Source organism: Apus apus, chromosome 4 (genome assembly GCF_020740795.1).
Source record: "Apus apus isolate bApuApu2 chromosome 4, bApuApu2.pri.cur, whole genome shotgun sequence".
In the NCBI taxonomy this organism is placed as follows: Eukaryota; Metazoa; Chordata; class Aves; order Apodiformes; family Apodidae; genus Apus; species Apus apus.
Window position 1 is genome coordinate 84,342,763 of NC_067285.1, and position 27,570 is coordinate 84,370,332.

The following is a 27,570-nucleotide window of genomic DNA, read 5'->3' on the forward strand; positions in this document are numbered from 1 at the left end:
TGTACCAAAGTGGTTTTTGAAATGGCAAAGCCCCATTTCTGCAGCAAATCTATAACTCAGGTCACAGTTGCAAGCTAGCTGCCTGAAAATGATTTCTGTAACTACTGGTCTCCATTTCTCTGTAAGAGAATGACCTGCAATGACATACTTATTCTCAAATGAACTTCTTAATTCTTTACAGAATTCCATGCTGGTGTGCATGAATTCCTGTAGTACTGGATGGCAGGCAGTATACCTTTGGTATGTTTGTTTTGTACCAGTGAAAACATTTATTAGAATTCAAGACACAAAGTGTTTGAGTTACCTGGTTTGTACTGGAAGGCGTGTGTAATTTTGGAGACCTGGTTCAGGACTTTGAACCAGTCCAGAAATCAAAGCAACTATTGTTTTTGTTCCCGGCAAACGCACACAGCCTTCTAATTGGATGTACATAACCACTGTGGAGGAGTAATAGCCTGATAATAGTTGAGGTATTATGGTTTGGGAAGGGTCATGTCTTTCACTTGAATTGGATGGGTGGAGGGGAACTGGAGAAGACAAGGAGATTTGGTGGTCCCATGGAATGTCACTCCAAGTTCTTGTACTGTCAGCCTGCTCCAGGAACCATGTGCTACCACCCATACAGTTGGATGGAAGCACTTACAGTCTGAGCCACAGAAAATGGTTTGCTGTTTGTTTGAACAGCATAAAATAGGAATACAAATTCTTTGCTTTAGATATAAAAATATAAATGCCCACCACTGCTGTTTTTTTCTTAGTGTTGCCTGCAACCTACCTATAAGCATATAAAGGAATGGAGGTTTACCTGCAATTTAAGATTTCTTATATGCTAATACTTCACTTAGACTTCTGCCTTAAAATAAGACCATTGCTTTCAGTTATTTCCCACTGTATGAAAATTCATACTGTTGATCTCAGCTATGAGAGTTCTGTCAAGCCTTACATGTAACTGGAACTATTTGGGGATATCAAGACATCAAGAATATTATTCCTCCACTCCAGCTGAAGATTTCAATAAATAAATGGAAACCCTGTAAATCATCTTTGTAACCAAAATGTCTTTCACCATCTGACAGTTACTTCTGACACTTCAGGTACCATTTTGTCTCTGACTCAAGTCACTAATAATGAAGTAGAACCCTGTGCTTTACTCATCTTTTCCATGAGTCTAGTCCAGTGGTATGCCCTCTTTTGCTTGCTAGTATTTTCATAGCATTTAACTAGAGTAATGAAAGCTTAGGTGTAAAGAAACTCTGTCTGAATTCTGTGGTGCCTTAAAGATGATTTTTGACAAGTGAGACCTTTTTCTTATGAAAGATCATACTGAAGGACTTTTCCAGTTTTAAGCAGCTAACTAAAGCATGGAAAAAGTAATTCCCCATATGCTATAGGAAATATGTTAAAGTTGCATTAGACTACAGAAGGTTTAGTCATACTTTGAAATACTGATTTGCTTCTTAGTTCATACATGCTAAATTCTTTCTGTTGCATTTTGGTGTGATGCTATGCTTAAATGTGTAATTCAGAGAAACTTCTGAAGTTAGAACCCAAGTAGGCCATAACAGATGAAGGCTGTTCATTTTTTAGTGTTGTTGCTATTTATTGCACAAAGAAAGACTTTTCAGATGGAAAATTGAAACCAATTGGTTACAACAGGTTTTCATACAGCTAGAAACTTATATATAAACTTGGTAATTCAAGACTTTTTGGTATAGCCTTTCACAATCCTAGTGAAGCACAATTAAAGCAATTTAGTATCCATACGTGTTCTCACAATCTTTGTCTGTATTCTGACACTGATCCAGGAGCTAAACCAAACTTGGTTACTGCAAATCACTTTTCAGCTTGTATTATTCCTGCTATCTACCATGTGACTCTTTCAAGTTGGATTGACATGCTGCCAAGAGGAAACAAAGTATTTTAAAAGGCAAACATAACTTACAGGTTTTCTGGCCAGAAAGTTCAGGTTTTCTCAAAATGCTGAACTGCAGATTTGCTTCAAAGGTAGCCCATATACTTTCTCATTAACAAATCTGAAATACAACAGTCTATAAATCAAGCTTTGAATTTAATATCAACTACTCTTGATGCTTTTTGTTATTTTGCAGAACAGCCAGGTTTTTTTATGGATTCTAAAGGCAGGTTCCTCATACACGAACTTACCCAACAACATTTTTTGTCCTTCTAACAGTATGATATAAAGCTTGTCTATCGTCCCTCTTTGGCGATCCTCATTCAGAGAGCTCCACTGCCTTCACTTCCTGGTCATCCTCAACAGGAGTGGCTTACTGGAAGCTGCCTGGAGGAGTATGTCCTTGTGCTAAGCATTGACTTCTAAGTCTCTGCCCCAGGTGTTGGTTATTTGGGTACAGAATGGTCAATTAACATTTCAAAGTCAGAAAGGAGCCATAAAATGATGCAATCTGAATTCAGCATAATCACTTTTGTTTTGTGGGTGGCAACTTCTGAAAATTAATTTATTCCAAAGCCTATGGTATTTCCAGTATGCTGACTTCCAGCTTCCAGAATGGAGTATTTAATCCTGTTAGCTTTGTTTCTGGTGCCATCAGGACGATACACAGAAAGTTTTCTCATATGTTCCCAGACTTTGTACTGGTGTCTTGTAGTCACATCAGGGTTTTAATGTGTTATACCGACAGCAAGAAACATGACCATACTTGCAGAGGGTGTTACTAACAGTCCACATATCAGTGCTGTCAGAAATATGGATGCATCTGTAAGAACATTCTCCTTTAAGAGTGAGGTGTGCACCACTTCCCTGCAGGGGAATTTCTTGGTACCTCGTCATTTACTTGCTAGGACATGCTGGTGTGTCTTTAACTCTTCACCTGTATTGGTTAGTTCTGAATTCTCTCAGGGTGGAGATAAAGGAGGAGAGAAATAGGAATCCTTCCTTCCTGAAGACTGTAATTTTTTTCCTACAGTGAGGTTCCTCCATCATGCAAGGAATGCACAAACCTCTGCAGCAGAAAATATAGAATATTCATAGATAATGTGGGTATAAAAGCTGCAAACTATCAAAAAAATCTGTGTGGAACATGAAGGAGTTTACACAACATGAGGGTGGTACGAAGAGCTAGACAATAATGAAAAGTGTAATTGGATGAGGTTGGTGGTGTTCTTTGTCTCAGAATTCCTTGTACTACATTGATTTGACTTCTTTTATTGCCTACTACTTGTAAACAGGCAGAACTTCCCAATAGCTGATGGCTGGGGTTTGTTTAAGTCAGGATGCAAGCAGCTTAGTCTCCTGGCAAAGGTGGAGTGGGCTTTGCTACCACTGTGCAGCTGCCCTGCGAAGCTGGTATAAAGCTACCTGCCATTCAGAGACTGGCTCTGTCTGGGCTTGTGGGGGATGGCAGCATGACTGTGTGGACATGGTCTCTCATGGAGCTGCTATAGTTCAGCCTACAAAAAAGTAAAAAGCTAAAACTGAGTAAATCCAGCAGGCAGCATGGTGGCAGATAGTACGGAAGGTGGGGAGAGCAGGTGTGATTTTGGCTTTGAGGCTGGGGATGAGAAGGGCTCTTTCTAGGTGCTGGAAAGATCAAAATGCAAGAAGTTGAGCCTGAGGGAAGACCAGGAAAGGAGGAGTCTCTGTGGTTGTGGAAGGTTTATCTAAGAAGTAGTCTGCCAAACTGGGCCAAATAGGAAGGGAAATCAGTGAAATTTAATAGTAGATTTTACATGAATGTTATTCTTTCCCTCTTCCCCAAACTGAAAACATCCCAATCACTTTTCTTACAGTGGCAGTGGTTTGAGAGAATGAAAAGAGTTACTTTGGTTGTTCACAGGCTCACAGAATTTTCATGGTTGGAAAAAAGACCTCTAAGATCCCTGAGTCCAACCGTCCACCCAGGCAGGAAACAAACAAACAAACAAAAAACCAATGCCTCCAAGGATGGTGACTCCACTACCTCCCTGGGCAGCCTGTTCCAGTGCCTAACTGAAGAATTTTTTCCTAATACGTAGTCTAAACCTCCCCTGGCACAACTTCAGGCCATTTCCTCTAATCCTGTTGTTACTCACTAGGGAGAAGAGGCCAACCCCCACCTCCCTACAGCCTCCTTTCAGGTAACTGTAGAGGGCAATGAGGTCTCCCCCCAGCCTCCTGTTCTCCAAACTAAACAAACCCAGTTCCCTCAGCTGCTCCATGTAAAAATTGTTCTCCAGACTTCACCAGCTTGGTTGCTCTTCTGTAGACACACTCCAACAGCTCAATGTCCTTGTGTTCACTTCTTGGCCCCTCACTGTAGTAGTTGCGGTGCAGCCTCACCAGTGCTGAGTGTAGCGGCACAATCATGTCCTGCTCCTGCTGGCCACACTATTCCTGATGCTGGTCAGGATGCTGTTGGCCTTCTTTGCCACTTCAGCACACTGCTGGCTCTTGTTCATCTGGCTGTCAACCACATCCCTGGGTCCTTTTCTGCTAGGCAGCTTTCCAGCCACTCTTCCCCAAGTCTGTGACTGAATTGCAGGACCCAGCAGTTCTTAACTGCTAATATAATGCTCTGTACCACTGCTGATCAGTTTTCTAGTTTTAGTCTGAAAATATTGAGCTGCAAGTGGAGGAACACCTACCCATGTGGCTGCTGGAAGCCTGGTTATGTTTGTGGCACCAGTTTGCTGCTGGTTCCTTGATACCAGTGCCAAAGAACAGCACTTTCCTAAAGATTGTAGGTGTATGGGAACAATACTGTGGAAGTCTGCATCAGATGGGGAATTAGTAATTGCCTTTATATGTAAACTGTTCTCTGATCAACTGTTATTCCCTAAACAAAAAAATCTCTCTTATGTAAATATTTCAAGTCCCAGCAGTAACTGAACATTCTGTGTCTTGGTCCATGTTTATGTTTAGTAGTTCAGGCATTGCTAGCAACATAACACAATTGTGTCCTGCCTTTGGTAAGTAATTTGAGACTTTAAAAGGAAGTGAGAACTACGAAGAGATTATCTATAAATCTTCAGCAGAATTACAAAACACGCTGTAACCACTCTTTAATCCTTGAAGGGGCACTGATACCTATAGCATAATATAATATCAATAATATTACAGAATAGCTATCAGGTAACCTGGGGAGCTTGCAGCCATCAGAAATCTGTTAGTATTGCTGCTGCTTTACCATGCTCAAAATAGCTACTGTAAACTCTCTTATAACTTTAAGATCAGTCTGCTGGACACAATACCGAAGTCCAGTTTGTCTTTCCGTTATTTACTTGCTCCTTTCAATAGATGCCAAGAAACAGCATGTTTTATTGAAAGTGTACTTGTCTTGCTTTTTAAAGGCCTTGTACTTTAGGTTTAGACTGGTTTTTTTTTAATCATACTTTTTTTTTTCCAAAGCTAAGAAATTTAGCACTTCTAAAATAGATCCCTCTGGGTTTCTAAAGTAAGAAAGTTTAAGACAAAAATCCAAAATTCAGCAAGAGATAAGGCAATGAAAGGCCAAACCCACTATTGACATTAGCCTTAGGGTTAAACAAAACCAGCAACAACAAAACATTATTTCAGAGATTCCTTTTGAACTTAGTCTGTCCTAAGTTTTTGTTTGGGAAAGGCCTTCAACCACTCATTTTCCAGGCATCCTATAGCTGTGAATGTTAGTTGCTCTGTGCTCAGTTCTAGATGTGAAATGTGTCAATATGGTTTGAAATGGTGGACACTGAATCTCAGAATTGGTGAACATGTATTCAGATTTACAATCTACCTGGTGTCAACAAAGGCCCAAGTTCACCACTACCAGTGTATGTTTGTTCTCTCAATTTTAATATTTTAGGCTCCAGTGCTATTTAAAGGAAGCCTTAATTTATTCTTGACAATAAACACCTACGAGGGATTGATATAAGAGGATGATTATTTAAGTAAGGATAGGAAGTCTGACTTCAGAGCTTCTTGAAAAATGTGCTTTTCTCTTTGCTTATTTCCATTCCAATACAAGATATACTTCAACATACTTGAAGTAACATGGTTGTTGCATAGACACTTTTTTCTAAAGAACTGCCAACTCATTACCTCACTGTAGAGGAATGTGATATTTCTAGTATTCTGCTTTAGTGACTAGATTAAATAGCTGATGAAAGCCTGTTACTTTCATGCTATTGCTTGTCTTATAATAATGTTTTACTAAATATCCTGCTTTTGTGTTTATTTTTAGTATGTTTGTTTATATACCATATTTTCCTGCTTCTGTCTCCAAAACCTTTGCATTTAATTCTGTGCAGTTCTTTTCTTAGGGAATGGCACTTGTAAAAATATTTTGTGAAACCGTTGTTGGTAGTTGAAGTAACACCTAGAGTAGTTGCTTAATTGTCTTGTGTTATGACTTGAAGTTCTCCCTCAAAATGGGCTTTTGAAAAATATATTTGAAAGCTTGAGTAATTACTTCAATAAAAGCCATGCAGAAAAGCACTGAGCAGTAGAAGAGCTGGGAAGAGTGAAGGTCATCTGTTTGATGTGCTTCTGAAACAGGACATCCTAGAGCTTTCTGAAGAAAGCAGGATTTCATTCCTCTACCTTTTCAACTGGATGAATGAGTCTAGCACATTAGCCATTAAGCACCTTACCTTAATCTTTAAATAAGAAGATGCAGCTGATAATCTGCATTTGTTCCTTTAGCTGCATTTTGAAATGTAAAGCATTAATTCACTAAGTCACACAAACTTAGCATCCAGTGTTTGTGCAGCAGGCCTTTTCTTGTTTATTGGGGTTTGTGTTTTGTTTTGGTGGTTTGTTTGTTTGGGGGGGACATGGAGTTTTATTCATTTTTTGCACTTTGTTTTGCTGAGAGGCTATTTAGACAAGGAATTTCTGATGGGTCTGGGTTATTTACTTTTCTGGTATGTTGATCCATTAATGAAACAAGCTTTTAGAAAACACTGAGAAGTTTTAGAAAGCCATCAGATTTTGTATAAAGTTCCGATGTCACAGTTTTATTTTATTATTTTTTTTTTGGTCACAGAATAGTAGGGGTTGGAAGGGACCTCTGGAGATCATCTAGTCCAGACCCCCCTGCTAGAGCATTATTTAAGACAAAAAAAAATCCTTTTCATTGGCTGTGAAATGTCAATTTTGCAGGTGAAAGCTGCAAGCCGGGTGCTCGGTTTTGTGGAGGAGCAAACGGTAACTTTTGTGTGGTTTGTCCTTCAGAACAACTCGAGGGCCCTTCCCGGGCGCCTCGGCAGCGTTTCATCCCTGCGTGCTTGGGGCAGCGTGGGGGCAGCGGGGCCTCAGCGGCTCGGCCTGGGAGCCAGGCTGCTGTCCGAAGGGCGGGGTGGCCGGGCGGGCGGCATCCCGGGGCAGGTTTCCCCGGGAGGGGCGGGCGGCATCCCGGGGCAGGTTTCCCCGGGAGGGGCGGGCGGCATCCCGGGGCAGGTTTCCCCGGGAGGGGCGGGCGGCATCCCGGGGCAGGTTTCCCCGGGAGAGCCGGGCGTTTCCCGCCGGCGGCCGAGGCCCGGCGCGGCCTGGCCCCACAGGGCGGCGCGGCCTGAGGCCGGACACGCAGATGAGTTCAGCTCGGTTCCCTGGGGCGCTGTGCTTCAGAGGGGTTTTCAGGAGGGGTGAGCTTGTGGCTGGCGGCGACCTGGGTAAACTCCAGTGTCCGTGGCAGTACATTAGAACAAATTCTAAAAGATGGCTGATAATTTGGTCTCGGAGGTTTAATACCGGGTTATAATATTGCCGTATACCGCATCGCTGTTATGCTTCCTATTGCCAAACGAGTATGAAAGGTGCATCTCCAAAGAGAGGTCTGATGTAAAGCACGTTAATTAACATGTGTGTGTTATATTCAGGGACCAGTATTATATAATATCCTAATGCATGTTTAGTGTATCTTGTATGTAGGGCTTTTGTTGCCAGGTTGATTTGAACTGAGGGGAGTAGCTTGGACATAATTTGCCTCAAAATACCCTGTATAAAGTATGCAAAAACAGGAACAGCACTAGTACAGGAAGGTATCTAATCCTGTCACACCACCTACTGTTGAAAAGCCGACATTGGCCTAGGTGTATTGCCTAAACCTTAATGTAATCCCCTTAATGTCATGCTTTCTTGGTTTAGTACAAATTGATGGTTTCTTGGTCGTTGGTATTTTAGTGTGGAGATCCTGCAGCAAAACTGATGATTGAAGTAGAATTACGAGTTAATTTTGTCATATGTCAGACTTGAAAATGGCAGTGCCATCAGAAGTTAAAATATTTTATATTTTAAATACACATAGAAGGCTGTAATCTTCCTCTTCTAATTTCTGTACAAAAATGAAAACCTCTTTTCCGTAGCTATTCAGAGGACTGTATAAAGATCATGATGTAAGAGCTGACAGAAGTCAACTCAGTGCTGGCAAGACAAGACTGTGTATGTAACTTCCCTTGGACCATTGTAGTTTTAATCTGGGTGCACAGTTTTAAGAAATAAACTAAAATTTTACTTTATCTAAACTCAGATTTTCTTGCAGAAATGTAATTGCTTTGCTAGCAGTTCAAGAGTGAGCACCGGTGCGAAGAAGGTGCACACCTATCTCCTATACAGATACTTTTCTTATTTGATTCACTTAGCTGTTGGGCATTTGTATTCAACAAGCTCAAATGAAAACAGCAATTAATACAAAAATGTGTCAGTACCAGTTGGCCATTAAGAACTTGGTCCAGGGAGTATTCTTTAACTAGGTCTGCAGAACTAGTCGCTTATCAGTATATTTTGTGAGTACAACAAATACTCTTACGCTGTGTTTGTCCTTGGGAGGATGTGATTCTTGGGTGCTCTGTTAAGCAGGGTGACATCTCGGTTTTGTGGGTAGGAAACAAACAAAATCTTTCTTGACTTGTCATTGAGCTGGAGGGTGTATTTTTATGGGTTTGCCAGTTCAGCTAACCATAATACACAGAGGTAGGAGAATGCTAGTAAGGCGTTTTTGTTTGTGGGTCTGCCTTGAAGAACAGTCTCCAAGGCTTTTGACTTGTTCCTGAGGTCAATATGCAGGTAAAACGGGATCATTTAAAATCCTTGAAACTGGTTTTTCTGCATTACAGCATTACTTACCATGTCAATATGAAGTAGATTAAGCCTTTTTCTATGTTTTTTAAATGTGTAAATCTTCTTGCTTGTAGGCATATACGTAGAAGAAGCAGTCTTTTCAGCTTCTTACCAACTCCTTTTGTTCTTTTTGCTCCCTCCCCCTTTCACCCCATTTGACAGGTGTAGGATCTTTACCAAGAGAGAAGCATGCCTCCGTGAAAAATTCTCCAGCCTCCTGGGCTAGCTCCAGTAAACTGCTCGCCAAATCCAAAGTGCCTGTCAAAAGAACAGTGCTTGAGAGAACACCTAGCATCTCATCAGTCAGCAGCACTCAGAGTGAGAGAAGTCTTTTCAGCAGTAACTGTAAGTATGGGTTTTAACTGATAGCCAGAAACAACTGCTCTTTGAAAAAAATCGTCTTGAAGGGAGTTTTATCTAACAAAGGCCTGTGTTAATTCTCATTGTGCTACTTCATATTAGTTCTAGGTCTTACTCTTCTTGCCTCTTAATGTACAACTTAATGAGTTGTGCCATCTGAAGGAGATTTAAACCTTGGATTTTGTTTTGATGGGTAGAGGTTTCAGTAGCAGTTCTTTTTCTGTCCTGAAACATCAGAAAACCAGCGGATCTTCCCAAGCAAAAGTTTCCTTGTGTTTACATGCAGTTTAATAAGAAATTATGTCCGAGTGGTGTGAGTGGATTACCTGTCATATTTGGAAGAACGTGTTACAGGTTTTTTATACTACATTTTTCGAACTAGAATATATGTATTTTCAGGGTTTTAAGACAAAAAGCGTAGATGAGATAAAAACAGGTGAGTGAAACTGCTTTTAGAAGGTTAAACTTCACGCAAGTAGACTTCTATAATTTCTAAGATAATTGTAAGCATTGATGTATGACTCGAACCAAATTCTTCTTGATTAAAACTGGAGAGGATAGAGCAAGCTTTGATTTGAAGCTCTGCAAAGGGCCTGTACCAGCAGTTGCAGAAGTTGTAGGGGCAAAAATGTGAAGGAAATAACACACAACTGGCTGTCAGGCATATCAGTCTTCCCAGCTATGTGTATTCAAATAAGTATATTCAAATATTCTGTTATCATCACATCTGTTACATCTTGGAGACTGGGCAAGGGCCTTTCCTTTGTGCCAGGTGTCAATTTATATCTGTCTTCAATGGACTGGAAAAGAGAACTGTGATTTAACATATGCCTATAGCTTATGTATGCGCATAGGCGTACATTCATATATAATTAAATTTTCTCTTGTTTCTGTGTTTTTTTTTTTCCTTGTAGTGCCCTCATTAAAAAACTAAGAGCTAACATATTCCTCAAAGGAATAAGATTATGCGTAATAAAATATGCAGTGCATGTTCCTGTGTAATCAGGTCGGTTTGGTTACTGTGACAGCCATGTTGACTTTTGCTGTTCAGGTTTAGCACTGTATATGGAATTATTAAAGCAGCTGTGTCTTCTCTTTATTTTACCCACTCATGTAACAAAGGAAAGGGTCACTGCTTCATAACGAAGTGTTTTCAGATTAAGTATCCAAACAGATGACTCCTTATTGAGCCTGATTTGCTAGCTGCTTTAATCTGTTTTGTTCACTGCCTTCAAGCTTTACAATTTTTTCCGCTTCGATTCACGAAGAACCAGCCTGAGCAATATGAGAGGCTGAGCATGGCTGCAGTCTCTTTGGCTTTAAGCTTGCTTTGATCTTTTTTAAATGACTATACCAGGAGGGCTCCGCAGTTGCACAGATACTAATTTTTCTCCTGTTGTTTTCATCAATTCTACACTAACACCACCGACTGACTCAGGAAGCCACTATGATATTACCTTATTGACGCTGCTGGTAGTGGGATCTTACAGCTTTTGTATTATTCCTTTGTTAGCCACGTTTACCGGAAAAAAAAGTAGGTTTTATTTCTTTTTATTTCTATTCTAAAGCATGTTTTTTGTTGTATTTGGTGGATGGTAAATGTATGGTTTTGGCTTACTGATTTGCTGTGAGATTATTTTTCTTCAGTTAGTTTCTTACACTTGGTGAGAATTATTTATGATGGTCAGGTTTTGTGGGTATAAGGAGTTTAGATGACATATAATTCATATGTTAGTAAACTGAAGTTTTCATTACTTTGAATCAAATGGGAAAGAACTAATGAATTTACTTTGTACTCTAGTATTAAGCACAGTTCTGGTTTTGATTTTTTTTGTTATTTCATTTATTCTACCACAGAATAACATCAGGAAAAAAATAACCTGTATTTTTAAACAAAATGTTTTTATTAGATTGGTGGTACACACAAAGATCAAGATGGGAGGCTTATGCTGTTATTTTAATGAAATTTATGACAAACTGTTGAGGTCCTGTCAACAGTATTAAATTGACAAAGTAGTTTAGCTTGTTTTGTTTAAGAAGTTTGCCTTGTGTTAGCAGAGAAGAGAATTACAAAGGAGAGCTTTTCTCCTGCTGTGTCAACTCAGCCCTTTGTTATGGGAAGTCCTTGGATTGGCAATTTCCTGTGACAACATGAGGAATGTTTTGAGAAGACTTACAATTTGAGAAGTTTGGAAATCATTAAGTTTGAAATGCTGTTTTAATGACAGTATATTTTGCGTGCAAATTATCTGTTTGAGCACTGAAAAATTGAAATTTTAACTGCAGACAGATCTTCTCAATAGCAGTGCTGAGCTGAAAATAATGTCCTTTGAACATACCAAAATGTTTATCTCTGAGATTAAGAACAAGAATGCAAATTTGAACTGCATTAGCATTTAAAGGCAATAGTGTTTCAGAAGTTAAAAAGCTGATCCTAGCATTTGACCTGGTGCTGGATTTCAGCCAATACTTCACTAAAATTCATTTAATGAGTTGAAGTTTTAAACCTTATAGATCTTAGTTAGGGTGGAATTACTTTATGCCTGTCTTTCAAGATTGCAGTATTTACTCCTGATTCTATTATTAACTGTCTTTGAATTGTACAGTGACCAAATTTGCTTTTTTTTCTGCACACAGCCTGTTATCTGACTCCATAGCTTCTAATAGGACAAAGCAGTGTCCTAGCTAGTCCTGCAGCAGAAGTGTGCTTGCTTACCTGAGGTGTTACTTCGGTGGCATCTTTCTGATTTAGAAGGTAGCAACAGCAGTTCTTAGGCAGTTGTTGGCTGCTTGCAGAGAACTCTGAGCAACAAGCCTTAATTTAGTGATTTACAGAGAAAGTTAAGGACTGCTTCACAATTTATGCTTTACTAAAACAAATTGGCTTGAATAATCTGATACTGATTAGTGTCAGACTCTTACAGAATGTTATTGATGTGTTACACAAATTATTAAGTATGTATAGGGTTTTTTTGCTAATACTTAGCTTTTATGCCTTTAGTGAGGCTACAACTTATGTGACTTAAAAAAAGGAGGACTTCAGTTACATATATTTCTAACGGGAAAGCAGTTCTGTCCCTCTTTCTGTGGTTGAAAATGTATTGATTAGTGACCAAAAAACATCTTTTTGAAGCAATTCTCTTATATGGTGTATAACAGAGCATTTAACGATATGAAAATAATCTCAATTCTTCATGTTCCATCTTTGATGAACAATATTAGATGTGTAGTTTACCTTTAAAAAAATCAGCCTCATCAAAATACCAATTGGAGGCAAACCTGGTGTTATATGATGTCCCTCCCCCTCTTTTGTTCCCCCCTCCATTGAATGACTATAGAAAAAAGCAACATTATGACTAACTCTTCTGGTGTGACATAGTTTTTGCTTGTCTCTGGTAAATGCAGTGTTAGTTTCTTAATCTTATGTGTTGGTATACATAATTTTTTAGTACCTAAGCCAAAGTGTACTCAATTTATACTTTAGAAGTGTTTTCATAGTTTTCTGGAAAAATAGAATATTGGTATCCCCAAATTTCAGTTTTCTTTTTTTCAAGGAAAAATGTTCATTGTGACAAAGACCTCAAACATCTCTCAAAGTTCCTTTGAAATGGAACAAAACATCTTCAGCAACTGTTAAACTGTGAGTTGGAAACCTGATTTTTATGTGAGGTAGCAATTGCTTGTTGTTCTGCCTTTCCCAGTTTGGGTCTGTCACAGTCTCCAGATCCAGAGTCTGCCGTCTCTGAGGAGGTTGCTGGTATGAATGGAGATGACAGGAACCTTTCTTAGAACTTGTTTGATAGCCGGTGAATGCAGTTGGGCTCTCATGTTTTCTAGTGCCATGCCGGGAGGGCAGAGTCCATTGTTGGTGTGGGCACTATATCTTTGAAAAAGAGTACTTGGCTCAAATGAGAGAGAAGAGGGGAAGGTGTTGTATGAGGAAGTTGTCAGTTTTTTGGTTTTGTTTGATTTTTTTTTTTTAACAGCTGATTCTCAGGCAAGGACATCTTTGTGTACTGATGATGCTTTTTCTTGTCTTAAACTGTGCTCTGCTCTTGCTTTCTCCAGCAAGTTCAGATTTTGACTTCTGTGTCTTGATTAATATACTTTTTTTTGATAAATCCCTCTTTTATGCATAGTTCCAAGCAGTATGTCTAGTTCTGAGAAGTGATGGACTGATCTGGTCATCAGTCTGTACTGAAGATGTCAGAGGTGGTCGTAATATTTTTATTCCAACATGTGTTTCTCTTGATTTTGACCTTCGGTAAAACACACTTGTTTCAGTATTTAATTTTCTGCCTTGAGCAAATTTCTTTGTTGTTCTGTGTTGCAGCTGCAAGTACCACAGTCATCATCAAGAATGGAGAATGGCCTTCAAAACCAGCCTGCCGAAATGGTACCTCGGGATCTGTGCCTTTGAAAGCAGTACCAAGACCTAGATTACACTCGTTGAAGTCAACTCCAAAAGGTACAGTTTTTCTGTCAACAGATCTGTATAGTTAGTAATGTTATGATATCTTACTTCTGCAGGTGGCTTCCCCTGCATCAGTGCTTATCAAACACTGGTCTCAGAAAATAGTGTAAGGAAGTAAAATCACATCCGTGGTGCCTGAGGTTTTGGAAGAAAAATTTTTTTACTGTGAGAGTGACAGAGCACTGGAACAGGCTGCCCAGAGAGGTTTTGGAGTCTTCTTCACTGGAGACTTTCAAAACCCGCCTGGATGCGTTCCTGTGTGATGTGTTCTAGGTGACTCTGCTCTGGCAGAGGGGTTGAACTAGATGATCTTTACAGGTCCCTTCCAACCCCTAGGATTCTATGATTCTATGATTTCATAGGAAGGCTAAAATGTCCTTTGTATTGTCATAGCTAACTGGGGTATTTCGGGTAAATGAGGAGGTCTGCACTGTGATGTGGCTGCGGTTGTTAGAGCACAGGCACTCATGTACTTTGCTATGTGGCAGGTTCATTTACTAAGACTTCTGTCACAAAGCTCAGGCACAGACTTTGTGGCTACTGGTGATCTGCAGGGAATTTATCCTGAGTGTATGGTTGTCCTTGTCCTCATGCATACTTTATCTTGACCTCTTTTAGGACAGTAGTGACCTTTGGGGATGGGGATGTTATTTTTCCATAAGGTATTAGATTAAGTATCTTCTTCTGTAAATGAATTAAAAGTCCCAGAAGCAGCTTAGCTCTTCATGCTGTTTTTTCTTCATGTTCTTCTTACTGGCTGAAGTGGAAGCAGAGGTTTACTCTGACTTCAGGGGGGATAAGACAATTGTCCTTCATCTGGTGCTAAAGGAAACACTAAATGTACTTTCTGGCCTTGTTATTATATGCTGTTGTGGTTCCTATTCATATTCAAGCCAGGACCCCTTGATTGGCCAACAGTACTTCTACACTTAAGCCACGAGCAGCAGTTTACAGCTCATTCTGTGGCCAAAATTAAAGACATAATGGGAGTAGATAAGTAAGCCTGTTGTCTCTCTCCTAAATCCTAGTTATAATCAGCTTGCTTGTGACCACCTTTGTGGTGAACTGGTTATTGTAATTGGATAAACCTAATTAAATACTATGCTTCTGCTTTGGGCTTAAGTTTTAAACTGGTATGTAACATGCTTGAAAACAAATAGAAGAGATGCCTGCCAAATGTCATGCAATAATGACACACTAAAATGCTACACAGTGAAAAGAAGCAGAATTTGCCACAAACTGTAAATCACTTTGAAGCAAACGTAAGTTATATAGCTGGCTGACGAGCTGAGGCTTTCTGTTAATAGTCAAACACGTGCAGCACAACTGTGCCTTGCTCAACATCTTCAGTGACCTGGGTGTTAGAAGTGTGTGTTCATCACTGGCATGGTTTGAGCCTGACAGATAACCAAGAACCAACCACACAGCCACTCACTGACCATCCCTCCACCACACACTGTCAGATGGGGAAGACAAAAGTGAACTAGAAGCTTGTAGGTCGAGAGAAAGGACAAGGAGGGTTTCACTCACCATTTATGGTCACGGGCAAAACAGACTTGGTGAAAAAATACCGATTTCATTTGTCACTAATCAAGTATAAACAGGACGCAGGCAAAACAAAAAGCAGTGCTTAAATATGTTACCCCACTCCTCCCTTCTTCCCAGGCCCAAATTACTTTATTCCCGATTTCTCTACCTTCTTCGCCCCAGAGGCACAGGGGGACAAGGAATGGGTTTCGGAGTCAGTCCACAGTCTGGTGCTTCCTGCTGCTTCTTCCTCCTCAGGGAGAAGGATTCCTTACAGTCCTTCCTTGCTTTCCCATGGGAGCAGATCCTTGACAAACCTCTTCAACATGAGTCCTTCCCACGAGGCCTAGACTTGCTCCAGTGTGGGCTTCCCACAGAGTCACAGGCTGCTTCGGGGACAGTCACCTCCCCTGGCATGGGGTCTTCCATGGCTGCAGATCCAAGTCCATCAGCTGCAGGTCCACATTCATCCATTCAGGCGCTTTAAAGGGATACTCTGCCATGCTCCTTCACGAGTGCAGGGGCACAGCCTGCCACCTTGCCATGGGCTGCAGGGGGTCTTCTGCTTGGGCACCTCCTTCCCCTTCCTCACCAACCTCGGGAACTCTCCTCTGGCACTGCTCTCACCTCTCCAGCTCAGCTCCTGTTCTTGCTCTCTGCTTTCAGATCTTACCAGTTCTTTCATATGTTAATCACAGAGGTGCATCCATTGTTTCTCTAATGGCTCAGCCTTGCCAGCTGCTTCGGAGCTGGAAGAGCTTTTCAGCTTCTTACAGGGGCCACCCCTGGGGCCCCTCCCCCGCTACCAAAAACTGCCAAACCGAACCAGCACACTTGCCCGGGAAAGCAGTGTGGCTTGAAGCTGGTATTTCCGCCTCGGCTTGGTGTTACTGGGACTACTCTCTTGTGCTTTGCGGCTTTCCCGGTTCAAGAGGATTTTGGTTTTGTTTCGGTTTGTTTTTTTTGAAACTGAAGTGTCAACTGGAGACTTAGGAAGATGGTTAGGGTCTCTGAACACATGGCCTGTGAGGAAAGTCGAGTGAGTTGAGCTTGTTTAGTCAGGCAAAAAGGAGAGTAAGGGGAATACTGTAACAGTCCACAATAACTTGAAAAGGACAGCTACAAACGTGATGGTGCCAAACTCGTAGTAGTGCTGCCAGATAATGTGGCAATGGGAAATTATTACAAAATGTTGCCTTCCTGGGAGTTTGCAAGGCTCAGCTAGTCAAAAGCATGGTCAACTGATCTCATCTTGGTAGTTGGCTCTGCTCTGAGTGGGAGGCTGGATAGCTGGCCTGCAGAGGTCCTTTTCAGCCAGTGTTTCTGATGCTGACTTGTATTTGCTGGTGTTTTGAGACTTAGGTAGTTACATCTTAGTGTTTAAGTGACATCTTTACAAATGTTTTTTTTCTGTTTAAAAGCTTTATTAAAACTGTTTCTGTATTTCTTCCAATGTAAGTTCTGGTAAAGCAAAGTTAAATATAGCTTAAATTTTCTGTAAGGTCTTTCTTTGTGTTTATTTGAACAGATTTATGCATCTTACAATTAACTGTAAATATGTAATATTAGGCATATTGCTGGCATAGTTGTATTTTTAAAGCTGATCTAAGCTTCTACTTCTAGGAGCCAAGGCCAGGCCTACTTCACTGAACCAATGCACACCAAAATCAGCTGGACCACTGCATTCAGCAAGGAGAGTCAGTGAGGCTAGAGGTAATCAGCTGTTGGGTGAAGTAAATTTTTCACTTATGTTCTGGAATATCTGTCTTCAGTGAGAGCAGCTATGCTCTATGATTTCAGAGTAATTACTTGCAGTTCATTGTATTGGGGGCTGGCTCTGAAAGGTCTTCCTTATGGGTATCTTTTATCTGGGGGGGGGAAATCGAGGCATTCACTGTTCACCAAGTGCTTGACACTTGCATCCCATGGGAACTTGGGATACTTGATGTCTGTTAAATGATGTTCTGTCACCTACTTATGATGTACTTGCAAAACAACTCAGGCTAGGTTTCCCAAGTTTGTTTAAGCAAGATTCTTGTGAGAGTGTGCTGATCAGCTTTGAGTGTTGATGATATTTGCTCCACCTTGTTTGCCTGTCAGATACTTGTTTTATCATTGACTTTCAATTGAAATTAGTAATTTTTAACAGAGTGAGTCAAAAGAAGAGCTATGAATCCTCAGGCAAGTTTGCTGTAAATTCTGTAAGACAGAATTTTCACTTTGGAAGCAAAGTTCTATTTGCATGGCTGAGGTGAAAGAAACAAGTACAGTAACAGGACAAAGCAAGTTAATTTCTGTTGAAATACCTGCTATTGGATCATATGCTTTTGTAAAGCCTGAGGAAGGCTGAAAGGTGTTGTCAACAGACTGCTTATAAACTTCTGCACGTGACTTTTACACTTAGGTTTAGCAGACTGAGAGAGTGCTCTCATTTCATTAATATAATTTGAAATAATTAAGTTCTTAGGTCAGATTTCACATTGCTCTAAAACAGTGCAGTTAAGGGTAGATTAACCTTCTCAGTGCTTACAGTTAGATATAACTTGATTGGTAGCACATTTGAAAGTGCTTTTAATTTGTATCTCCTTTACGCAAATAAAATAACTGGAGCATGTCGGTGGTGTAGATGATTGGGGTTTTTATTAGCTGCATTTGTATATGAGTAAAATGAAATGGTGCTACCTCACTTAAACCAAGGATGATAATTGTGATGGGAAAACAGTTGTTGGGAATTCACCTGCATTTTCCAAAGAGTTTAACCTTTTAATGCTAAATCTTGTTGTTGAACATGCCATAAAGCCATTGCAAGAAAGAAACAAATTGTGAAGTTTGAGGAGCTTGTGTAAAGATTCTTTAAAAAAAAAAAAAGAGCACTCCCACTGCTCCTTTGCCCCTTACTGGCTTGAAGTGTAATTCTCCGTTTTGTTTTTGTTTGTTTTCCCCCCCCGCCCCTCTCCCTAAACATCATAGGAACTTCTGGAAGAAATAGACACCAAAGCTTATCTTGTTTGGGTTCTGGTGAGTTTTTTAATGTATTTTTACATTTTTGCTGGTGCAACTTAAATTAGGTTTATGCATTCTGTTAGTATATTGCTTCTTTTCTTTAAAGAACAGTTTTGCAACAAGTAGTTCTGTAAGCCATCACTGGTTCCATTTTCAAGGGATTGGTAAAGAGTCTTGTGTATTTTTCTGCCTGCTGTCTTCTGGCAATGCAGCTTTTGGAATATGCAGTCTGGGCTACCTGTCACTTGGTTTTCAGTGGAGCATAAGGAAGTTTTAACTGTAACCAAATAAAAGTGTGGCAAGGAAACTTGAATGCAGTTTTTGCTCTTTAGCCACAGTGGGGTAAGTAATGATTAAAGCTCATACGTTGTGGCTTTTTTAATAAAGCACATAGAAGAATCATGTAGAGTAACAGGTTTTTCTGGAAGGTTCATGGTATATACCCTTTTGGTGTCAGCTGTCTCTGTGTATCACTGCAGAATATGCTCAAATAAGAAGCTGAAATTACCTGATCTTGTTGATGCGTATGTCTGTTTGCATGGCATGGGGGAAAATGGCAGCTGATTAAGTAGCAGATGGCATTCCAAAATCTGGCAGAGTTTTAAGGACTTCATATTGGGTTTGTTTCTAATGTTTATGCCAGTCAGGACACCTGGTGCTAGTTTCTATCTGCCAGGAGGCAGAAAAGTCTTCAGATTATGTTGCTACTTGAAGCAATTTCCAGGTCTTTTCAAGAGCTGGCAGTCTAAATTACTTTCCCAAGCATCAGTGTGTATTTGCTAAATTAAAAGCTAGTTGTACTTAATTACTCATTGAAAAGCTCTTGTGGAAGGATACTGAAGATCACTGGAAAAGCTCTGTGTCCTCTGAGTGAATAGCACATGTCTTTCTGAAAGAGGTGCTGTAGTCAAGCAGATGTTACAAATTTAAGCCTGGAATTATTGGGTAAATCAGTTCTGATGTGTAACTGATGCTGTGGCAGTGTGTTTTTAATTTCTTGTAGTCATAATGCAAGTCGAAGGCTTTTGCCTTTTACTCTCTTGGATGTCAAGTGCCTGCATGTTAATTGTGAGAGAGTACCTTGTTCAATATCTCCTGTTAAGAGTCAGGACTTCTGTCATACAGCAAAGTGCAAAGTACTTATTCTTTTTGTTTCTTGCTTGTAATGATAATTGGCTGAACTGATGTTAGTTTAGCTATAGCCTAACACTGAGTTTCATGAACTCTTATGTGACCCTTTTATATAAGAGTGTAGAGGACGATACAGTTAGAAATGCCATGTCTTGATTAGCTTGGTTGAAGAAACTCATGATAAAGCAGTGAAGTCCATTTCTGGACTGGAAACAGAAAATTAGTATTCCACTTCTACTTGCTTATGATAGTCTTAAAATATAACTTCATTTATCCCTAAGTTTAGCATGGCACTTTCTGTATTTTCCATGCAGAAGAGTAATTGGTGCTACCTCCCCTTTTTACTAGCTTAATATATTTTTTCTTGTGATTATTTTTTTCCAACCTAGTAAACAGTGTAGCTACATAGCCTTGAAGTATTACAGTCAATGCCATAAAAACTCTGCTATGAAGTCCAAATTTAGTGTAGTAGTGATACATTTGCAAATTCTCTTTAGCATAATATTTTTTGCCAGTTGGATAGCTGTATTTCAGTTTTTCATAATAAACCTGAACTGTTTCTTGTACTGAATTAGCATCCAAAATTGGATTATGTTTGACTTGTGAGTAATATACTTCGAACTTGTACAGAGCTTTAGTATAATTTCTCATTTATGCATGCAAGGCTTTATGATGGAGTATTTTGCCTTTTAATAAAGATTTTTTTTTTTCCATCTTCAAGTTGCAGATAGTTTCTCCAACAGAAAAATATTTTGAGGCTGCTTGGATGTTCTGCAGTACAATGCCTTACATTTTAAGGAAAGACAAATGATCTTTTTTGAATTGAACTGAAATAATGCCAGCTGGTTCCATGTAGAATGGGGTCCACTCTTTTTAGTGGCCTTGGTATTATAGTGAAGCTTTGTTCTAATGACTTTTAGCTAACTAAAGCTTTTGTTCATTTATTGCAGTGCCATAGATAACTATGGTTTTTAGCCTCATTTGGTGAGGAGGTCCAAACTTGCTTTTCTTTGTTGCTGATCTGCTCTGTCTGAATAGTCAGAACTAGCTTCTTAAGGCAGGATTCTGGTAATAAGTTTATTGCTGTATTAATGCATTAATTACATGTGTAGCTGAGTCATTAATGTTGCTTTTAGCATTATTTCAAGGATGGAAAAAGTTGCAGGCATTTCTAGGATATGATCTCTGTTCTCTGGCTGTGCGCTTTATTTATTTTCCAGTCACTTTCAGCAATGATGCAAAGCCAGACATGACATATGGCCAGTATGCCTGTAGAGCTGGAGAGACTTACTTATTTGAAGCTTGTTTGCTTTTTGTTTGTGTTAAAACATTCACAAGGCTCCTTTTTGTGAATTCTGTGCTTTTAATGGGTGATATTCCAGTGGATCAAGTCATTTTTACAAGTTCTGTGGCATATTTCTTCAGCACTGGCTTTACTGCTTAGGCAAAAATTACTTCTTGCACATAGTATGTTTTACTTGAATTCTTAAAGTAAGAATGTGCTTTTGTACACTTTCTGTCATGTCTTCCTGCAAATATGGCAGAAAACGTTGCTGTTTGTTGAGGAGTTTTGAATTAGATGCAAAACTTCCTCTAAAAATGTGTAAAGTTAGTGCTCTTGCCTTTGTTTATCCAGTGACTTACTTCTAATGCCTGTGCAGTGTATTATAGTGCAGTGTGTATATGCAGTGAATATTCAAATCTCTTGTCTCCATTATTGACTGAAGGTCAGGGATAGATTACAGTACAATAACTCCTGGTACTACGTAAGCTAAGCAAAAGCAAATGCCCTTTTCGGTTGTTCTGAATGTAAAGCTATCATTCAAATCAAAGCTATCATCATGCAAATGTTTACTGAAAAGCTTTATCCTGTTGTTCAGTGACCCTGAAAGGGATGTGTGGTGTTTTACAGGTAACAAGTTACACTGATGCTTGTGACGCTGTTCTTAAGAAAGCTAGGGCAACTGTTAGATAAACCCATAAAGTATTCCCAAGTAAGAGCAGTATGGTTTATGTCATCTCTTGTTGTACTATGATGGAGTATACATAGTGGAGTCAGATACTGAAGGCTATAGAAGCAATGAGTATCAAAGAAGCTTCATCTATAAACAGCATGTGTTCCATCATGAAAGATGGTGTTCTGTTGTCCTAGTTTTTTAAAGAGGTTAAAAGGCTGCTTGTTTTAATCATCTTGAGAAGAATATAACACTGGGGGAAGGAATAGCTTCAATCCTATTGCTTATTGCAAAAGTGAATAGTACTTCTTGATCAAGCTCAAATGAAAAACTGAGGTATTAGTGTTACAGTTCAGGAAGCTGTCTCTTGGAACAGGTGCATGCTGGCTTCTCACTCCAAACTCTTAATTTTGGGATAGGATGCTTTTACTAACTCAATACTGTAGTTCAAACAGAAGTTTGAGGCAGCATACTTTGAGGTTCAGTTAACACCCATTTCTTTCATGCTCTTAGTTGTCACTGCTGAAAATCAGGAGAAGCAGAGGGTAAGCATGTCTTCTTATGTTATAGATTCCCTGATACAGAAGAGGTTACCCTCAAAATACTTGCAGTTTCAATGTTTGAAAAATGAGATTACTATATATCTCACTTTGCTTGTGCTTTTTTAACAACAACAACAAATGTTTTAAAATCTGTCATGATGCTATATGAAAAAGTTTAAACCTTCTTTAAAAATCGATAAGATTATAATTAGTTGATGAGAATATAATTAGTGTGAAATATTAGGTCTTCAGAGAATTCTTCTAGTTGACCATCAGTGGTCTTCAGCATGGTATAGCAAGTTACCCTACTGATGAGGGATATCTGGTCAAGTGGCTTATTAGCTCCGTTTTGCCTTTTGTATCTGCTCTAAAGGGTTTGTGGTTTTGGTGGTTTTTTTGAGGACGGGTATTTTTGTTGTTTGCAGAAGTTTTTTGCAAGTTGTAGAAGCAAGTGCAAGCTGTGTTCTTGTTGCATGGAGACTCAGAAGTTCTCAAGCATATGAGAACATAAGTGTTCATATGGTTGGTCATAGAGTAGGTAGGATTGGGGAACTTGCCTGAGTTAAAAACAATGCAGGAAAGATAGTCCTTTGGATGGCAGTTCTAGCACAGATCATGGTGCTAGCAATGTGTAGAAAACAAAAAGTGCTTCTGTCTCTGCACTTTGAGTATCCTTTTTGGACAACTTTATCTTAGTATTCACTTCTAATGCACTTCTCCTGCTAAGATAGACATTGTTATTAGGATTATTACTAGAGAATATAGACAGATATTTGGTTTTCTTGAGTCCCCAACTTTGCAGATGCAAGGTTAAGTGTAATACTAATTTTTCCCAGTTGAGAAGCATCCATACATATAGAAAAGTCCCAGAGGTCTTAAACTGTTTTCCATTTGTTTGGGTTTTTTAAGATAAAAGTGTATGTTGCGGAGTTCTACATGGTAGTTATCAAACAAACTGTATTTCAGTATGATCTAAACAGTAATTTTAAGGGTTTTTTGTATCCAATTAAAAAAAAAAAATAAGGCACTCTGTGGTAATATGTGGAAACTTTCCATGGCATAAACTTTCTGTTCTTGAATCAACTCTGCTTTTCTTCCAACATCTTCTAATACAGTACTCTGCAGCTTGTAGGAAATAAGCTCCCTTAGGAATCATACAGGAGACAGTTTGATGGGTAAATAATCTTAAACATTTCAAAGCTCTTTCCTGTTCTGCACCGGAATAAACTGGGTATCTTCTGCAGTGAAGTTAAAACTAGGAAGAAGATTCTGCCTTTTAACAGCTAGTAATTAGTACAGTGCTTAAAGCATTCCAGTCATGGAAAAAGCAGTGCTTAAATGCTTGTTAAAGGAGGGAGAATTTTGGTCCAGGTCTTCCACATCACAGAAGTAGCATCTCTAACTAGTTCTAATGGGGAATTTCGATATAGATGTTTTGAGACTGAGTGATTGATCTCTTGTGTTAGGAGCTTCAGCTTTTGTAAATATGTTAGGTTAGTCAGTTTTTTCTTTACCCCTCTCTCTCCAAAAGGAACAAGTGGAAATTTTGCAGAAAAACTTGAACAGTTTGTAAACTGTGTGCTGGAGCAACAGCGAAATAAGAGTCATCATTAGTTTAATGAAGATAATTAATATTCTACAGAATGGAAATTTAGTTAAATAGTTAAATAGTAGTAGTTAAATAGTTAAATAAATCTCTTGAAGAAAACTTGTATGTTGCCGTTCTAGCTGTGATACAAAGCCAGCTTTAGTCTATTTTTAGATGGTTTTTCATCCAAGTGAACTATGAGGATGATCTGAATGACTTAATTGTCTCGTGATCTAGCCTTAGAATGCCTTCAGGCTAATAATAAGGAATGTTCTTACAAGCAGACAGTGAAGCTTCTTAAGTGGTGTAGCTATTACATATGAGCCAGCTATAAAAGCAGGTCTTAATCATGCCACCTTTATATTAATATGCAGAATTAATCTAAATCTGTAAATTTGAGTTAATTATTAAATGTGTTCATTAGGGAAATATAATAATTTATATTTTGAAGAGGTAAAGGAATATCTGATGACATGACACAGTCTTAATGTATTACAGATTGGTCCCTTCAAGAAAGTGTATCAATGTAGTTGTATGCATGTTTCTAGTGTTCTTCCAGACTTGAGCTTATGAAAATTAATTCTTTGAGAAGGTTGTTTCTTGTTTGTTGTTCATGCTGAAAATCGGCACTGCTCCCTGTACCTTTAACAGGTATCTTAATGAAAACAAATTAGTTTTGAAACCTCAGGGCCTGATAAGGAGTAACACATGCACTGGCTCTGTTCAAATGGTGCTTTTCTTCTGGGAATTTCTCAAATTGGTGAACTATTATTATTGTAACTCCAACAATGAGGATTTGATGTGGGTCTTACCAGTTTTCCTACAGGAATATGTAGGAATGCCTTTTGTAGTATAACCCAAATGGTTTTCACAATTGTAAGGTCTGTTTCTTGTTAATTCTTTTAAGGCAGGACCTGTTTTCTGGATTGTAAGTTAGGTATTTCAGAGATACTTACTACTATTTAGTTCCAAACTTCTGTCAGAAACTTCAGATTCTTGGTGACATGGAAGTATGCAGACTTTCTATGGAGGGAATGTTCGTAATTCACTTCTCCCAACATCAGAATACATGCCACAGGATTGTCTGTAGTTCCCTTCCGTGGTATTTATTGTGATGTTTCACAAGAACGAGCCACAGAAGAGAAGAACACAGAGCTGTTTTTCTTGCACTTGTCTAACTATTGAATAACTCAGCCTCTGCATGAGTAGAGGTAGCAGCTGAAATGGGTATCTACAGATTCTATCAGCTCAAAGGGATGCTTTAAGATAATTTCCCAGTGTTGGAAGCTGGAATTCAAGCATCTAAGTATGTTCTAATGGCTTTAAATTATAGAGCTCGTTGTTAGGATTAGCCAGAGATGGTGCTTTTATTACTATTCCAGCTGAATTAACCATAAAACATCTAAATTCTCACTATTTTTTTTCAGTAATTAGAAGACAATACATTTATATTTTGTTAGACTTTCAGACCTTTGACCATCAAGGGTATTGTAGCAGTAGCAAACGGTTCTTGTTTTGTTATTCCTGAGTTGCTGTGTGCAGAGCTGAATTATGTCTCCACCTTGAAAATACCCATCCTAGAACTTAATTCTTTCTCTGTCTTCTTGTCCCTTCCCTCTCCAGTTAAACCTAGGTATTGGATCTGTTTTGATGTTATCAGGCTTGTTTTTTTCTTTTACTCTCTAGAGTTCCTTAGATTGTGCATATTGTTTTGTGTGTTTGCAGTAAACAGTGAGTAATTGGGTGTCATTCTATTAGAGTTTCTTCCTTAACTCTGAAGTGTACCTGAGGTATCTAAAAATGACTCTTGATGTCCTCTTATAGTATTTTCAAAAAAAGGTATTTTGAAGTCTTCTGACTTGTTCCTTTAAGCTTTCTTCAAGTCCTTTCTTTACATGTTTCTTTTTCAGCAGATACATAGCTACCCATGTTGCTGTCATTGACACCTGTTAGGGAGGAGAATTGACATAGTATTTGAAAGAGCATGGAACTGTCCTTCAGATATGAAACCCATGGATCTTGTGTCAAAGGTGGTTCAAGAGCTTGTAAACTGCTGTTTTCATCTGCACACCTAGGGCTATGAAGAACATACAAAGCCCACAGAGAGAAGTGATACACACCTGTTGTGAGTTGTCTTTAATTTGCTCTGTGAACCTTGGAAGCTGTGAATCTGAGCTTCTAAGCCATCAGCTTGTCTTATGAGATATACTTGTCTAAATTGTCCATATTTGCAATGTTGCTTTTCGGTAGAAGCTGTCTGGCTTCTGGCGGTTGTTCTAAGGCCACAGATGAAGAACAGTTGCACAATGCATAGAAATAAGTATAATGTTAATATATAACTAATAGGTCTGTAAGCTATGGGCTTTTAGTAAAACTTTTATTTTTCCTCTGTTCCTTGGGGCCTGAGCTTGCAAGGACTCATGTATACACCTCACCTGTTTCTGATCAGCAGAAGTCCCTAGCACAGAGATAGCTGGTTTTTTTGGCATATCTGGATAGATCTTTGAAATTTATTAGGACAACATGCCTTAAAATATTATTAGTGGCATTTTTCCCTGATATAAAGTAACATTTTTTCTTAAAACACTGTAGGATTTTGAGGCAGTCTGAAAGGGACATCTTACATATGGAAAATAACTTGCGGCTCCCTTAAGTTACAATTAAATTATTCTTGTGGTCTTTTGCTGTTTTCAATTCTGAAAGAGTGCAGACACTCTAAATCCAAGCACTGTTGTGTGAGAGACAGATCAGCCTGATGCCTGTAGCTGTTTGCCTGGAAATCCACTGTAGTGTCACATTCTGTTTGACAGGCTGCTGAATTTATAATGGTTAAAAGCTTCTGTGTGTTAGAAAAAAAGTTAAATTATTTAGGACTCTTAATTCCTGTTCTGAGGCAGGAAGAGGTGAGGATTGGTGCTTAAAGTAAGTCCTGAACTTGCAAGCTGCATTCAGTGTGGCACCAGGTATTGTTGCCTGGAGGAAGGTTAACTTTACAGACTGGAGTCCTGGCTAGAGCAGGGTGGTCACAGGGAAGTGGAGGGGGGACAGTAATTTTCCAGAAACAAAAATGAGGACAGAGATGACCCTTTGGCTCTTAGTAGGTTCCTGTTTTCCCACACCTCTCTTCGCATAAGCCATCACCTGTCTGTTCTTCCTGAGTTAAAGCATGCCAGTAAAATCCATCTGCTTCACACTGCCTATGTCTCCTTATGACAAGGAGCCAGCTGTCGACTACATTGGCTTCTCAGATCTAAAGAAAAAAGAGGAAGAGACAGAAACAAGTAAAGGTACTGCAGACTTGGCCTCAGGAGGCTGAATTGGAAGAACCTACGGATGCCAGTGCCCTTTGCTCCTTTCTTGTCACATTGCCAAGGTTCCCAGGGTTTGTTAGATATGCTAAACATGCTGGGGTTAAAATAGGTCTAACCTCACCATCAATCTGATCATGTCATTGGGTATTGATGCTTTTAGCAACCCTAACTAAATTATGTGGTCATAATGGGGCAGAGTCCCTTTCTCCCTGTTGAACACTGTTTTTTTGCCCTTGCAGGGAAGCCAGCAGTAAGATGCTAGTAAATAAAACGTCAGTTCTGTTGTTCTCTGTCTCGGTTGTATATCACTACTTTATTCTGATCTCTGGTGCTATTTTCCATTGCCCTTATCCAGTGTCAGGATAGAAAAAGACCTCTTTGTGATCCTCATGTTATGCATGAAATGTAGACAGTGCAAGTTCTGGCATGCTGTATTAGGATCCCATGGATTAAGGCCTGGCTTTATGCTCTGCCAGCACCAGGCACTAGATGGTCATACAAGACACAGACTTGGAGGTGCTGTTTTTCTGAGCTGAGGAAACAACACACAGACACCGCTGTGGTGAAGTGTACCATGGTGTAATGCAGAGCTCTGGCAATGCTACACTGGAGGAATCTAAGTTAAAT

General features: G+C 39.3%; 1 protein-coding gene across 6 annotated transcripts in view; it reads left to right on the forward strand.

Annotated features, from left to right (window-relative positions):
• The window catches only part of MTUS1 (microtubule associated scaffold protein 1), a 127,223-nt gene that overhangs the window by 42,215 nt on the left and 57,438 nt on the right, over positions 1–27,570 (forward strand). For 4 of the 6 annotated variants that reach the window (XM_051616417.1, XM_051616418.1, XM_051616420.1 and 1 more), the window contains 4 exons: positions 9,215–9,397; positions 13,746–13,880; positions 17,037–17,126; positions 18,384–18,431. In XM_051616417.1, coding sequence (XP_051472377.1) covers positions 9,215–9,397; positions 13,746–13,880; positions 17,037–17,126; positions 18,384–18,431 — 456 coding nt within the window. Of the gene's footprint in view, positions 1–9,214; positions 9,398–10,741; positions 10,947–13,745; positions 13,881–17,036; positions 17,127–18,383; positions 18,432–27,570 lie in introns of those variants that run through there. The other 2 variants (XM_051616422.1, XM_051616421.1) reach the window with 2 other exon arrangements.